Source organism: Neodiprion virginianus, chromosome 1, assembly GCF_021901495.1.
Source record: "Neodiprion virginianus isolate iyNeoVirg1 chromosome 1, iyNeoVirg1.1, whole genome shotgun sequence".
NCBI lineage: Eukaryota > Metazoa > Arthropoda > Insecta > Hymenoptera > Diprionidae > Neodiprion > Neodiprion virginianus.
This window is the reverse complement of record NC_060877.1, coordinates 10265833-10281997: the sequence shown is the minus strand read 5'-3', so window position 1 is coordinate 10281997 and position 16165 is coordinate 10265833. Positions and strand designations below refer to the sequence as shown.

At 38.2% G+C, this 16165-nt stretch overlaps 3 protein-coding genes across 6 annotated transcripts in view; 2 read left to right on the top strand and 1 right to left on the bottom strand.

Annotated features, from left to right (window-relative positions):
- The window catches only part of LOC124302104 (xaa-Pro aminopeptidase 1-like), a 42034-nt gene extending 40455 nt beyond the window's left edge, over positions 1–1579 (top strand). For all 3 annotated transcript variants that reach the window (XM_046758091.1, XM_046757933.1, XM_046758009.1), the window contains one exon: positions 204–1579. In XM_046758091.1, the coding sequence (XP_046614047.1) occupies positions 204–273 (70 nt within the window). In that variant the 3' untranslated portion in view covers positions 274–1579. The remainder of the gene's footprint in view (positions 1–203) is intronic.
- LOC124302299 (protein spindle-F) lies at positions 273–3450 on the bottom strand. Of its 2 annotated transcripts, none has more exons than XM_046758341.1 (5): positions 2929–3450; positions 2318–2597; positions 1981–2072; positions 1625–1817; positions 273–1309 (listed from the first exon to the last, which is right to left on the bottom strand). In XM_046758341.1, the coding sequence occupies exons 1-5, from the start codon at positions 3139–3141 to the stop codon at positions 1002–1004; spliced, it is 1086 nt and encodes a 361-aa protein (XP_046614297.1). In that variant the 5' UTR covers positions 3142–3450; the 3' UTR covers positions 273–1001. The 2 variants fall into 2 exon arrangements, with proteins under 2 accessions (XP_046614297.1, XP_046614394.1); XM_046758438.1 differs by having other exon boundaries at positions 2333–2597.
- A 9369-nt stretch (positions 3451–12819) lies between these two features.
- LOC124310329 (28S ribosomal protein S24, mitochondrial) lies at positions 12820–14912 on the top strand. The gene is made up of 3 exons (XM_046774143.1): positions 12820–13059; positions 13213–13393; positions 13843–14912. Exons 1-3 carry the CDS (start codon positions 13033–13035, stop codon positions 14130–14132), a joined length of 498 nt encoding a protein of 165 aa, XP_046630099.1. The 5' UTR covers positions 12820–13032; the 3' UTR covers positions 14133–14912.
- The last annotated feature ends 1253 nt before the right edge of the window (positions 14913–16165 follow it).

Sequence of the window (16165 nt, the reverse complement as noted above, 5' to 3'; positions counted from 1 at the left end):
AATTTGAATGGATACTAATGGTGACTTGGTAGTTTTTGTTTCAACCACATAAAAGTTGTGTTGAACTAATATGCTAATGTTTGATAATTAAAGTAAAATCAGCATCCGAAAATTACATTAAAACATACAGAAATTTAAACAAATTAATGTTTAAATACGATCTCTAATTTTACGTGTACAAGTGATGAATTTATTTGTTTTAGGTCTATAGAAAGAGTGTGCAGCTACTTGATGAACATCTCAAAACTCTGTTATAGAACTTTTCATTCATAAATCTGAAGACTTGACAGCCGTTGATGCTATCTGTGTTAGATACTACATGTAGATCGTATATTGCGATAATAGTATAACCTGTATACTAAGCTACGTATTAGTAATTACTTTTAGCTAAAGCCCAGTATTCAATTTCAAGGCTTACCTCTGATCTCATTCGAACAACGCAGTTCAACGAATCAGAAACAAACTTTGTTTAAATTGCATCGAGCATAGAATTGAGCTTAGTTTAAACCAAAGTTTAAACTCGTGAAAATTAACTGGTCCTGAGATTTTTGTTGAGTATTGTAGTTTTTTTAAACCTACTTTTGTAGCATTTTGCAGGTGTATTAAAGTATAGGTATAAGAAAAGATTGGCCTTAGTGTCAAAATGGTTTCACTTTGCTAACCGATTTATCACTTTGAACTTTATAGCAATTAATTCTAAAAGGATAAAAATTGAATAAAAATAAATACACGCCTGAGTAGTACATGATATTTGGTTTCGTGTTATTTTGAATGCATTTCATCCTTCGTAAAAATGATTAGAATTTGTAGTTTAAGAATTAAGCCAAGACACAGAAATATGCATACATCATTCATTATACGTACATACGTTCATATAATTATACCATTCGCTTCTTGTTATATATTATTTTACATTTTTTTTTCATAATTTATAAAATAGATAATAGATGGCTGCTAATTAATTGTCTACGGATGTAGCAATTAATAAAAACTAAATGCTACTAAATTATTTCGAAATCACATCCGGGTGATTTTTCTTCGTCCGAAAAATGACTTAAAACATGTTCGTGAAATTCCGCGCAATTGATTGTTTTTCCATATATCATTTCACACATAGGGCAAATTTTGTTTTCAACTTCACTGCACCCGTCTGTCGTATAATTCATATTTTCTGGTAATGTGGTGGAGTTCGGAATGAGACTTGTTTGTGTAGCACCATTTTCTTTTAAGCTGTCATCTGAATTAAACTGAGTTCCTGCTTGACACATTTTTTTCCTAGCATTGTCACGACAACTCTTACACATTGCTCCTGTAAAGACAAATAAAAAGTAATACGTCATTGTAGATATCGTTTAAGTTATGAAGAGCTATAAAATTACGAGGTTTCATCTCGTAACATTAACGTAAGAATACTTTGAAAGAAAAATCGTAATTCTGTAATTTTAAACTGATTTCGAAAGATTCAAATTCATGAAATATTAATATGTTAATATTGTATTACAGTTTACTGAATTGCAGATGATCCTAATGTTGTAAAATGATGACATGTTATAAAAATATACCGTTACCTGAAGGTTAAGGACACTGATATAAAATTATTCTTCACTCTTCTTGAGTTGCTTACCTTTCTTTATTGTTTTCAATTTTCCCATAATTGTTTTAAGCTTGGTCTGCTGTGAGAGTAATATGTGTTTTGTATGAGACAATCTTGTATCATGTTGTTTCAATTGTTCCATACAATCAGAGTTCATAGACTCAGGATAAAAATAGTCCATGTTCTGGAGATTAATTTCAGAAGTATTCTGCATTTCTACCATCTTGAAAATTAGAGAATTTGAAGATTACCAAAACTTGCTACAGATCGTCAACAATCTCTAGACACTAGTTATACTTTAGATTTGACTATTCTATATGTTTTTACATAAATTAATAAATAATCATCATGCTGCGCAAAACAATTCATGTTTATAATTTCCTCACCTCTGCATATTGCTGCTCCAACTCAGACTTTTCCATTTTAATACTATTTATTAGTTTCAATGAAATTTCTTCCAAACTAGTTTCGTTGGATTCTGAAATAATAAAATTCAGTATTACAAAACTATTATGCAGGAATAGACTTGACTAAAATTTGTTTGATAGCATCTCAGACTAATTCACTCTAAAATAACATTTAGTCTGATCGGAGTTGAAAGTTTTGATTTACAATTAGTAAAATTATTGGGTAATTGTGTTTTCCCACAATTAATACTACCGTTAAGTCAGTTAAACTGTAAAATTAATACACCTTAATAATACTCTACCTCTTTGTACGCACGTGAAACAATCTTACCAAGATCAGCAGGCACGAGAAACTGGTCTGATTCATTTTTGCTGAGGTTGAAGTCTAGTCTCATATTATAAGACAGAGCTTCTAGGGGTTCAGTAGATGGATGTTGCTGCAGAGCATCTGATATTTTATTTAAATGATTTCCAAGATTCTTATTCGTCTTTGTTAATCGTGACAAACGTTTCCACAGTTGACGATTTTCATTTGCGACCATGAATATGTGATGTGTTAACTGTGTCTTTATCCTTGTCAGCTGCTCGACTTTATCCTTAAAAGAAAAAAAAACGAAAACAAATGTAACACTGTCATTATTCCAAAACGCATAGCAAGAAAATTGATGACACGAGGAGGGTGAGCAGAGATGTAAAAGTAAATAAAACTGACGTTGATTGATGTAGAGTGCTTCGCGTCACAAAATAAGTGTAAATTTCATTCGTCAGTAATTTAGTAGCTGATGTGATAAGACAGGTATATTAAATGGTAAGTCGTTTATATAGCTACTATTTGAAATAACATTTCAGAAGTGATCTCAGTACGAAAAAACCTATGGAAATGTCCACGTAACCTAAAAATCTAAATAATGCTTCACTCATACTCACGGTCAAAATTTGTAATTCGGTAATTTGGTTATCTCCAGTGGCAGGAAGCATAGCTGTGCTGGATTCTCTATAGCATTTTACGCGCAGACTAGCATTCTCCCGTTCTGCGATGTCCAATCTCTTTTGAAATTGTTGACAGCGTTCTTTCATTGTTTGTAAAGCAACCTGAAGCGCATATTGGGATCCAAAATTTTCATCCAATATTTCAGACATCGTTGAAAATTATTATTCTTAACTGATAGACAATCGGCACGCTATTCAACTAGGATGTACAGGATTAGCTGATGAATGAATTAGTCACCCACAGCGCCACGCGTATCACATATCACTTTTCGATTCTCTAATATTTCACGCGCTTTCAAGTATTAGGCGTTCTCCACTTTCTGAGATCTTAATGTGTATTTGTCAAAACTCGAAGTGCTGTGAACAGCTGTCGAATAGAAAAGTCGATGTACGTGTAGTTCGCAGCCTTGCTGTCCGATAAAAATTTTCCATCGTTATGTATGAATCTGCCATTGGCTGAAGAACATAAAGACAGTGGCTTTGGTGTGAGGACCGAAAATCGTTGTGCGCTTGCGCCCCCTGAGATGTTTTAACGGTAGAGTTGAGAACTTCAGCAGAACATTGGAGAGTTACCGATTTCGACGGGTTGCTGGCTGCATTCACCTTCCGAGTAACAGTCTTCGCAATGGTAAGCCCAAGCCGGTACTTAGGCTGTGTGTACTTACCGACTTGTCGGCGATACATGAAATTCATAATGAAAATAAATTTCTTCCCAAATTCGTAGCAAAAAAGTGATTTGATTAAAGTATAGGTATCCAAAAAAAGAATAATTTAGAAGAATAAATAATTTGTCATAAGACAAACTGGGTTATCTACAATAATACGGCCATAATATGAGAAGTAAAGAATTATTCATTTCAAAATGGGATCCTAGTCGACACGCGCTCGATGTATTCCATAACATTAATATTCATAATTATTCCAAGAACTTTTCATTTGCTCTCTGGATCTTGAATTTTCGTAGGCATATAATCGAAACGCTGTTTTAGCTAGTCGCAAGTAAAGTTTCTACGTTGGGTAGAGAAGCAGAATTGTTTTTCGAAAAGTGTTCGGATGCAAAAATATTCAGAGTAACTGTAATACATCACGGATGCGCTAATTTCGATCGAGATGAAATGGATGCTCCGTATGTGACACAGTATTTAACGCTGCGTAGTGATTTAAAGACCTAAAAAGGTGATAGGGAGAGAAAGAACGAAGCTTCTTAACACTTCGAGTGTATTTTAACACACATTTGAAAGATACGAGCAAAATTTTTCATCATCCAACTGTCGCAGAACGGCAGCGTTATCAGCTGACCCGTTAACTGAAGGATATATCTTCGTGCGTATTTCTTGTATGAAATGTGAAAACTAAAATCATTATACATCATATCATATCATCATACATCATACATCATACATCGTACATCATACATCGTCATACATCATACATCACACATCGTACATCATACATCATCATACATAGTATCAAAGTTCGAAACCATAGTTTGGATGTCGGACGTTCAGAAAGTGACGTCACCAATTCAAAATCAGCTAGCCGAATTCCTCAGTCGGGAAACAACCGCGCAGTAGAGCGGACGGATGAGAGTCGCGCTCCGCAAATTTCGAGTACCGGGTTCTCAACCTCTCGGATCCCGCGCTTCGGGTCCGCTGCGTATTTCGAGTACCGGGTTCTCAACCTCCCGGATCTACAATAAATTATTTCAATTCGTTTTTCGCGCAAGCCGAAATTCAGTAGCTGTCAGTCCGCTAATAAAATTTCTCGACTTCCAGGATAAGCGCTCCGTGGTTCCTGGTTCACGTTTACAATAATTTATTTCAATTCGTTTTTCGCGCAAGCCGAAATTCAGTAGCTGTCAGTCCGCTAATGAAATTTCTCGACTTCCAGGATAAGCGCTCCGTGGTTCCTGGTTCACGTTTACAATAAATTATTTCAATTCGTTTTTCGCGCAAGCCGAAATTCAGTAGCTGTGGGTCCGCTAATAAAATTTCTCGACTTCCAGGATAAGCGCTCCGTATTTCCTGGTTCACGTTTACAATAAATTATTTCAATTCGTTTTTCGCGCAAGCCGAAATTCAGTAGCTGTCAGTCCGCTAATAAAATTTCTCGACTTCCGGGATAAGCGATCCGTGGTTCCTGGTTCACGTTTACAATAAATTATTTCAATTCGTTTTTCGCGCAAGCCGAAATTCAATAGCTGTCAGTCCGCTGATAAAATTTCTCGACTTCCAGGATAAGCGCTCCGTGGTTCCTGGTTCGCGTTTACAATAAATTATTTCAATTCGTTTTTCGCGCAAGCCGAAATTCAATAGCTGTCAGTCCGCTAATGAAATTTCTCGACTTCCGGGATAAGCGCTCCGTGGTTCCTGGTTCACGTTTACAATAAATTATTTCAATTCGTTTTTCGCGCAAGCCGAAATTCAGTAGCTGTCAGTCCGCTAATAAGATTTCTCAACTTCCGGGATAAGCGCTCCGTGGTTCCTGGTTCACGTTTACAATAAATTATTTCAATTCGTTTTTCGCGCAAGCCGAAATTCAGTAGCTGTCAGTCCGCTAATGAAATTTCTCGACTTCCAGGATAACCGCTCCGTGGTTCCTGGTTCACGTTTACAATAAATTATTTCAATTCGTTTTTCGCGCAAGCCGAAATTCAGTAGCTGTGGGTCCGCTAATAAAATTTCTCGACTTCCAGGATAAGCGCTCCGTATTTCCTGGTTCACGTTTACAATAAATTATTTCAATTCGTTTTTCGCGCAAGCCGAAATTCAGTAGCTGTCAGTCCGCTAATAAAATTTCTCGACTTCCGGGATAAGCGATCCGTGGTTCCTGGTTCACGTTTACAATAAATTATTTCAATTCGTTTTCCGCGCAAGCCCATATTCAGTAGCTGTCAGTCCGCTAATAAACTTTCTCGACTTCCGGGATAAGCGCTCCGTGGTTCCTGGTTCACGTTTACAATAAATTATTTCAATTCGTTTTTCGCGCAAGCCGAAATTCAATAGCTGTCAGTCCGCTGATAAAATTTCTCGACTTCCAGGATAAGCGCTCCGTGGTTCCTGGTTCGCGTTTACAATAAATTATTTCAATTCGTTTTTCGCGCAAGCCGAAATTCAATAGCTGTCAGTCCGCTAATGAAATTTCTCGACTTCCGGGATAAGCGCTCCGTGGTTCCTGGTTCACGTTTACAATAAATTATTTCAATTCGTTTTTCGCGCAAGCCGAAATTCAGTAGCTGTCAGTCCGCTAATAAGATTTCTCAACTTCCGGGATAAGCGCTCCGTGGTTCCTGGTTCACGTTTACAATAAATTATTTCAATTCGTTTTTCGCGCAAGCCGAAATTCAGTAGCTGTGGGTCCGCTAATAAAATTTCTCGACTTCCAGGATAAGCGCTCCGTATTTCCTGGTTCACGTTTACAATAAATTATTTCAATTCGTTTTTCGCGCAAGCCGAAATTCAGTAGCTGTCAGTCCGCTAATAAAATTTCTCGACTTCCGGGATAAGCGATCCGTGGTTCCTGGTTCACGTTTACAATAAATTATTTCAATTCGTTTTTCGCGCAAGCCGAAATTCAGTAGCTGTGGGTCCGCTAATAAAATTTCTCGACTTCCAGGATAAGCGCTCCGTATTTCCTGGTTCACGTTTACAATAAATTATTTCAATTCGTTTTTCGCGCAAGCCGAAATTCAGTAGCTGTCAGTCCGCTAATAAAATTTCTCGACTTCCGGGATAAGCGATCCGTGGTTCCTGGTTCACGTTTACAATATATTATTTCAATTCGTTTTCCGCGCAAGCCCATATTCAGTAGCTGTCAGTCCGCTAATAAACTTTCTCGACTTCCGGGATAAGCGCTCCGTGGTTCCTGGTTCACGTTTACAATAAATTATTTCAATTCGTTTTTCGCGCAAGCCGAAATTCAATAGCTGTCAGTCCGCTGATAAAATTTCTCGACTTCCAGGATAAGCGCTCCGTGGTTCCTGGTTCGCGTTTACAATAAATTATTTCAATTCGTTTTTCGCGCAAGCCGAAATTCAATAGCTGTCAGTCCGCTAATAAAATTTCTCGACTTCCGGGATAAGCGCTCCGTGGTTCCTGGTTCACGTTTACAATAAATTATTTCAATTCGTTTTTCGGACAACCCCAAATTCAGTAGCTGTCACTGCGCTAATAAAATTTCTATAACTTTATAATCTTCTCATAATCTTTTTGGTAAAATATGTCGATAAATAAATTATATTAAACCTTGCACATTATTTTTGATTTGTTTTCGTGTTGAAAATATTTATTAGTATTCGAGGTATAACTCGAGGTGGTTGGCGGTGGTCGAAGGTGTTCGGAGTCGGACGAGGAAGAGGACGAGGAAGACAAGGAGATGAAGGTGGACGAGGATTTGTGCTCGGTGAGTAAAACACTTTTATAATACTTGATGGCAATTGTAATTATATTTGATCTAAAATATTTCAAACTAGTCATGTTTACATTGAATTATTTTAATTCATTTTTCGCACAAGCACATATTCAGTAACTATGAATAAGCTTATACAATTTATTATATTATTAAACAATTAGTTAATTACATTAATCCTTATACAATATTTTTGATGTGTTCCTATACTGAAAATATTTACATTACATTATTTCAATTCATTTTTCGCGCAAGCACATATTCAGTAGCTATGAATAAGCTTATACAAGTTATTATATTATCAATTAATTAATCAATTATATTAATTCTTACACAATATTTTCAATGTTTTCTTATACTAAAAATATTCATTACTATTCCAGGTATAACTCGAGGTGGTCGGAGGTGGACGAGGAGGAGGACGAGGTGGACCAGGAGGAGAACGAGGACCAGGAGGAGGACGAGGTGGACGAGGAGGAGGCGGGGTGGGTCGAGGGAGGGAAGGGGGCGGGGGAGGGGGAAGGGAAGGGGAGGTGGAAGGGTGGGGGGAAGGGAAGAGGAGGGGGAAGGGAAGGGAGGGGGAGGGGGAGGGGGAGGGGGAGGGGGAGGGGGAGGGGGAGGGGGAGGGGGGGGGGGGGAGGGGAGGGGGGAGGGGGAGGGGGGTGGAGGGGGAGGGAGGGCGGGGGGGGCGGGAGGGAGGAAGGGAGGGAGGGAGGGAGGGAGGGAGGGAGGGAGGGAGGGAGGGAGGGAGGGAGGGAGGGAGGGAGGGCGTGTTGATCTATTAAGTCTAATGAGCTCACACCGACATCCGTCCTCCACTCCCCTCCCTCCACTCCCCGCCCGCCCTCCCTCCCTCCCGCCCTCCCTCCCTCCCTTCCTCCCTCCCGCCCTCCCGCCCTCCCTCCCCCTCCCCCTCCCCCTCCCCCTCCCCCTCCCCCTCCCCCTCCCCCCTCCCCCTCCCCCTCCCCCTCCCCCTCCCCCTCCCCCTCCCCCTCCCCCTCCCCTTCCCTTCCCCCCACCCTTCCACCTCCCCTTCCCTTCCCCCTCCCCCGCCCCCTTCCCTCCCTCGACCCACCCCGCCTCCTCCTCGTCCACCTCGTCCTCCTCCTGGTCCTCGTTCTCCTCCTGGTCCACCTCGTCCTCCTCCTCGTCCACCTCCGACCACCTCGAGTTATACCTGGAATAGTAATGAATAATTTTAGTATAAGAAAACATTGAAAATATTGTGTAAGAATTAATATAATTGATTAATTAATTGATAATATAATAACTTGTATAAGCTTATTCATAGCTACTGAATATGTGCTTGCGCGAAAAATGAATTGAAATAATGTAATGTAAATATTTTCAGTATAGGAACACATCAAAAATATTGTATAAGGATTAATGTAATTAATTAATTGTTTAATAATATAATAAATTGTATAAGCTTATTCATAGCTACTGAATATGTGCTTGTGCGAAAAATGAATTGAAATAATTTAATGTAAACATGACTAGTTTGAAATATTTTAGATCAAATATAATTACAATTGCTATCAAATATTATAAAAGTGTTTTACTCACCGAGCACAAATCCTCGTCCACCTTCATCTCCTTGTCTTCCTCGTCCTCCTCCTCGTCCAACTCCGAACACCTTCAACCACCGCCAACCACCTCGAGTTATACCTCGAATACTATTAAATATTTTTAACACGAGAACAAATCAAAAATAATGTGCAAGGTTTAATATAATTTATTTATCGACATATTTTACCAAAAAGATTATGAGAAGATTATAAAGTTATAGAAATTTTATTAGCGCAGTGACAGCTACTGAATTTGGGGTTGCCCGAAAAACGAATTGAAATAATTTATTGTAAACGTGAACCAGGAACCACGGAGCGCTTATCCCGGAAGTCGAGAAATTTTATTAGCGGACTGTCAGCTACTGAATTTCGGCTTGCGCGAAAAACGAATTGAAATAATTTATTGTAAACGTGAACCAGGAACCACGGAGCGCTTATCCCGGAAGTCGAGAAAGTTTATTAGCGGACTGACAGCTACTGAATATGGGCTTGCGCGGAAAACGAATTGAAATAATTTATTGTAAACGTGAACCAGGAACCACGGATCGCTTATCCCGGAAGTCGAGAAATTTTATTAGCGGACTGACAGCTACTGAATTTCGGCTTGCGCGAAAAACGAATTGAAATAATTTATTGTAAACGTGAACCAGGAAATACGGAGCGCTTATCCTGGAAGTCGAGAAATTTTATTAGCGGACCCACAGCTACTGAATTTCGGCTTGCGCGAAAAACGAATTGAAATAATTTATTGTAAACGTGAACCAGGAACCACGGAGCGCTTATCCCGGAAGTCGAGAAATTTTATTAGCGGACTGACAGCTATTGAATTTCGGCTTGCGCGAAAAACGAATTGAAATAATTTATTGTAAACGCGAACCAGGAACCACGGAGCGCTTATCCTGGAAGTCGAGAAATTTTATCAGCGGACTGACAGCTATTGAATTTCGGCTTGCGCGAAAAACGAATTGAAATAATTTATTGTAAACGTGAACCAGGAACCACGGATCGCTTATCCCGGAAGTCGAGAAATTTTATTAGCGGACTGACAGCTACTGAATTTCGGCTTGCGCGAAAAACGAATTGAAATAATTTATTGTAAACGTGAACCAGGAAATACGGAGCGCTTATCCTGGAAGTCGAGAAATTTTATTAGCGGACCCACAGCTACTGAATTTCGGCTTGCGCGAAAAACGAATTGAAATAATTTATTGTAAACGTGAACCAGGAACCACGGAGCGGTTATCCTGGAAGTCGAGAAATTTCATTAGCGGACTGACAGCTACTGAATTTCGGCTTGCGCGAAAAACGAATTGAAATAATTTATTGTAAACGTGAACCAGGAACCACGGAGCGCTTATCCCGGAAGTTGAGAAATCTTATTAGCGGACTGACAGCTACTGAATTTCGGCTTGCGCGAAAAACGAATTGAAATAATTTATTGTAAACGTGAACCAGGAACCACGGAGCGCTTATCCCGGAAGTCGAGAAATTTCATTAGCGGACTGACAGCTATTGAATTTCGGCTTGCGCGAAAAACGAATTGAAATAATTTATTGTAAACGTGAACCAGGAACCACGGAGCGCTTATCCCGGAAGTCGAGAAAGTTTATTAGCGGACTGACAGCTACTGAATATGGGCTTGCGCGGAAAACGAATTGAAATAATTTATTGTAAACGTGAACCAGGAACCACGGATCGCTTATCCCGGAAGTCGAGAAATTTTATTAGCGGACTGACAGCTACTGAATTTCGGCTTGCGCGAAAAACGAATTGAAATAATTTATTGTAAACGTGAACCAGGAAATACGGAGCGCTTATCCTGGAAGTCGAGAAATTTTATTAGCGGACCCACAGCTACTGAATTTCGGCTTGCGCGAAAAACGAATTGAAATAATTTATTGTAAACGTGAACCAGGAACCACGGATCGCTTATCCCGGAAGTCGAGAAATTTTATTAGCGGACTGACAGCTACTGAATTTCGGCTTGCGCGAAAAACGAATTGAAATAATTTATTGTAAACGTGAACCAGGAAATACGGAGCGCTTATCCTGGAAGTCGAGAAATTTTATTAGCGGACCCACAGCTACTGAATTTCGGCTTGCGCGAAAAACGAATTGAAATAATTTATTGTAAACGTGAACCAGGAACCACGGAGCGCTTATCCTGGAAGTCGAGAAATTTCATTAGCGGACTGACAGCTACTGAATTTCGGCTTGCGCGAAAAACGAATTGAAATAATTTATTGTAAACGTGAACCAGGAACCACGGAGCGCTTATCCTGGAAGTCGAGAAATTTTATTAGCGGACTGACAGCTACTGAATTTCGGCTTGCGCGAAAAACGAATTGAAATAATTTATTGTAGATCCAGGAGGTTGAGAACCCGGTACTCGAAATACGTAGCGGACCCGAAGCGCGGGATCCGAGAGGTTGAGAACCCGGTACTCGAAATTTGCGGAGCGCGACTCTCATCCGTCCGCTCTACTGCGCGGTTGTTTCCCGACTGAGGAATTCAGCTAGCTGATTTTGAATTGGTGACGTCACTTTCTGAACGTCCGACATCCAAACTATGGTTTCGAACTTTGATACTATGTATGATGATGTATGATGTACGATGTGTGATGTATGATGTATGACGATGTATGATGTACGATGTATGATGTATGATGTATGATGATATGATATGATGTATAATGATTTTAGTTTTCACATTTCATACAAGAAATACGCACGAAGATATATCCTTCAGTTAACGGGTCAGCTGATAACGCTGCCGTTCTGCGACAGTTGGATGATGAAAAATTTTGCTCGTATCTTTCAAATGTGTGTTAAAATACACTCGAAGTGTTAAGAAGCTTCGTTCTTTCTCTCCCTATCACCTTTTTAGGTCTTTAAATCACTACGCAGCGTTAAATACTGTGTCACATACGGAGCATCCATTTCATCTCGATCGAAATTAGCGCATCCGTGATGTATTACAGTTACTCTGAATATTTTTGCATCCGAACACTTTTCGAAAAACAATTCTGCTTCTCTACCCAACGTAGATACTTTACTTGCGACTAGCTAAAACAGCGTTTCGATTATATGCCTACGAAAATTCAAGATCCAGAGAGCAAATGAAAAGTTGTTGGAATAATTATGAATATTAATGTTATGGAATACATCGAGCGCGTGTCGACTAGGATCCCATTTTGAAATGAATAATTCTTCTCTTCTCATATTATGGCCGTATTATTGTAGATAACCCAGTTTGTCTTATGACAAATTATAAAATTTATTGTATGCATCACGTCCCTCACGGAAAAAAAACCCTAGACCTGGGTGTCAATCCGTACCCTCAATTTTTATCTCACGGGAATTTAGCATTATCTATGAGTTGAGGGTACGAATTTACACCAAAATCCATGGTTTTTTCCGTGAGGGGTGTTAATCCGAAATGGACCCTGTATATAAATATCGTACGTGGACCGCATATACATATATACTTTTTGTTCTTTGCATCGTTATTTCATCTGATCCATTATTATTTATAATCTATTTATACATTCTTTTTTTGGATACCTATACTTTAATCAAATTACTTTTTTGCTACGAATTTTGGAAGAAATTTATTCTCATTATTAATTTCATGTATCGCCGACAAGTCGGTAAGTATACACAGGCTGAGTACTGGCTTGCGGTTACCATTGCGAAGACTGTGTTACTGGGAAGGTGAATGCAGCCAGCAGCATGTCGAAATCCGGAACCCTCTGATGTTCTGCAATAAGTTCTCAACTCTACCATTGGAACATCTCAGGGAGCGCAAGCGCACGACGACTTTCGGCTGTTACACCAAAGCCCATTAGGGCAACTGTCTTTATAGCATATATACAGTATATGCTCTAAGCTCAAATCGCATTTGGCGATATTCTGTACTTCGGTGGTTCGCATCACTGAATTTATACTATGATTTAGTTGGCGCGTCTTAACAGGTATTGTTTCGAGAACATCAACAAACCAAGGAACGAAGAAAGCGGCTAAGTTCGATAGCAGGTTCTGGACGAAAGAGTAACGAACAGACGAATATGGCTCTAATAGTGAGCCTCCGCAATGTGAGTAATAGCATATTATGATGGTTAGTGAATTCCATTCGAATTAGGTTTCCTTTAAAAAACTTTGTGTGATTAGCGATGTTTGAGGTTAAGTGAAGTTAGAAACGCTTCGATTGAACATAGACCACTTTTAAAAGCTATAACTCTCCCCAGGCACTTCCAGGGTTAGAAAAAGCATGCATACAAAGACAAATCCACGTGACACCAGTTGCTGCAAAAGTAGTGGCAGGCAGATATCGAGTGACGACGAAGCGGGACAGGCCACTCACCTATGAGATGGCCAATCCTCCTCACTACATTGCTCACAGGAAGGGGTGGAATTCGTGGAACACTTGTACGGAACTCTGATTTAAGTTTTTATGTGTTTGCGGATTCATTTGATGCTAAATTCATACAAGCTTGAAGTTACTAGTGTGAGCGTAACGAATTATCAAAGAAACAAATAGATCATATGCTACTTTAGAATTAGTTTGCAGGAGTCGTAGGTACAAAGTGAGTATGCTTCTATTTATCGAAACAATAGCTGCAAACTAGCTATTGTTAACATGTACTTCATTGTGTCAATGGTACCAACTTCATGCTCATGAATCGTGTGTAGTAAAATGTTACCCCTGTTCAAAAAACTGTCTCTGAAACTGTCGTGGTAGACAAACGACATTGTAATAGTTTGAAAGAAAGGGACTGAGAATGTCAAACAGTAATATCAGTCTTAACAAGTCAACATTATTTCATTTGCTTCTGTATAATTGTTTTTAATTTTATTTCTTTACCTCTTCCCTCTAGCAAACATGACTGATGGTAACAGACCGGCAGAAACTTTACTTGAAGACGTCTTCATCCGTCGTTTTGTAACAGGAACATGGCATTCATTATTTGTCAGCGAAGTTATTATCAAACGCCAGCATAACATAATTAGAATTGCTGGAATCATTCGAAGAGGTATCGCTACCAGGAAGATGTATTTTCTGATTGGTTACACAGAGGAACTCCTCAGTTATTGGCTCCAATGCCCAATTAAATTAGAGCTTCAAACTGTAGATGACAGGAAAGATGTGATTTTCAAATATATTTAAATAGTATTGTGTATACGGATGAAAATTAATAGAATAAACATGTGTATATAAATGATGAAAAATGGTAAACAGTTTTGACGTTGAATTGAATCGAAATATGCCCGAACACACGTACCTTTTTCACATTGCATAGGTTTTATAAAATTCTCTCTGCAAGATAGGAAAAGCACTTTTATTTGCGTTGTTGAGAAAAATTTCCTATATAAGGTTAAATCTGTATAATTAGACAAATTTGGACAAATCGAATATCAATTGCGTATGTTTAATTTACCGTTTATTTGTTCGATAAATTGTTACATTCGATCATAACGTAAATGCAGTTCATATGCGGTAATTGCATTTATAGAAAATAAAGTACAAGTCACCCTAAAGTGGATTATATCGACTCTAAAAACAAGTAGAGCTACTCTATTACACATGAATCCACGGATCGATCAGACAAGATCTAATCTCAATTTGTTCTTTTATGTTTTATTTATATTCTCTCTTTTACATGCCTTTACAACTCACATTGCTCGACGTTTGATCAGGTCTCGCGAATTCAGTCGGTTGTATTTTTTGTAAACGGAATTTCTTCATTTCAAGAGTACATATATGTATATGCCATCCAATAGCCAAAGTTTAACCAAAATTTTCTTTGAGTTCAAACGCAGTTTTTTTTCCTTCTAATTATGGCATAAATTTACATTCATTATTACGATTGGGTAAATAAAATTGTGTTTATTCACTCAAATTACAAGTTAGAACAAATATCCGAAAATGTTGGTAAAATACACGTTACGTTAATAGTGGCATATTCCAACGTATGTAATTCTTGTTTTAACATTATGAACAATTCATTAATTGCTACACATTAATTTTGAACTCTTGACATGAAGAAGCAGTTAGAGATATTAAAGCGAGACCTAATTGAAGAAACAGATCCTCTACTGGCTTATAATATCAGTGAGTAATACGAATCCGGTGAAAACCGTAATTAGTTCATAAGACTATTACGAAGTTGCTGTGGAACAATATGCATTCAGAAATTACTGTATTAAAACAATCATGTTGAAAACATTGCCCTAGTTTTAGATAATGATCATAATTCATTGAAGTAATTTTGTTATCAAGTTAAATTTGACGAGCCATGTGATGAATCTATTCGTCTATGACAAGTTTCTGAACTTATTTAAGATATCACTTTGATAATTGAAGTAACTAACAATTGATTTAAGTAAATATATCTACCTAATAATATCTAGAATAAAATGCCGTATGCACATTGAAATTGCAGTGATGTATTGGTAAGTGAAAACGAATATACTAAATAGGTTTTATTTCATTTTCAGATCTCGTACTAAAAATGTTGAACCAATTTTGCAAAATTTTCTTTTTCAGACGTCAATATGCACTCAGTGAAACGAAAAATTTGCTCACTATAAAACCACGAAAACTTTGGAACTCTCGTGAAACTGGATTTGATTGCACTTTGTCCAAATGTTTTTGATATCACCTTTATAAATGATCTGTAATTAGTAACTAAGTAAATGCTTTGATTTAAAATAAGGCGTAATAAGAATTTGGGCCATGTTAATCAAAAACTTATAACTATAATATAGAGGACTATTATTCTCAGTGTACCAAGGATTCTACTATTAAATGTCGAATTATAAGATTCTCGCGTTTGTTCGGGAATCCAAAGGAGTTACAAATTATTTACAGTAGAGCGATTGTTCTTTTTGCACAAATTGTTTACCAAGAATTTCATTTTCCAGAATAAAAATATTCCCCAACAGATAAAATGAAATACATATCACTGATACCAGTAGCTAGTGCCGGATCTTGGATCCAAACTTTTGTCGACCGGTCATTGAAAGTAGAAAAGTCATAGTAGGTAACTCGCACAACATTCATGATTGCACATGTGCATTCGAATATTTTCGTATTTATCTAAATGAGAACAGCAATTCATTGATCATCATATTTGGCTAGTATTTGCTGCCACACGGTTGATGACACTTTCACAATCAGGCATATCAGCTAACCAATAC

What these genes read in the sequence shown, in the direction of transcription:
- LOC124302299 (XM_046758341.1), bottom strand. Translation starts at nt 3,141, where the DNA reads ATGTCTGAAATATTGGATGAAAATTTTGGATCCCAATATGCGCTTCAG. An exon ending in TGGAGCAGCAATATGCAGAG is followed by an intron (nt 1,818 to 1,980) that starts GTGAGGAAATTA and finishes CTAATTTTCAAG; the next exon opens with ATGGTAGAAATGCAGAATAC. An exon ending in ATTGAAAACAATAAAGAAAG is followed by an intron (nt 1,310 to 1,624) that starts GTAAGCAACTCA and finishes TTGTCTTTACAG; the next exon opens with GAGCAATGTGTAAGAGTTGT.
- LOC124310329 (XM_046774143.1), top strand. Translation starts at nt 13,033, where the DNA reads ATGGCTCTAATAGTGAGCCTCCGCAAT. An exon ending in TAATAGTGAGCCTCCGCAAT is followed by an intron (nt 13,060 to 13,212) that starts GTGAGTAATAGC and finishes AACTCTCCCCAG; the next exon opens with GCACTTCCAGGGTTAGAAAA. An exon ending in GTGGAATTCGTGGAACACTT is followed by an intron (nt 13,394 to 13,842) that starts GTACGGAACTCT and finishes TCTTCCCTCTAG; the next exon opens with CAAACATGACTGATGGTAAC.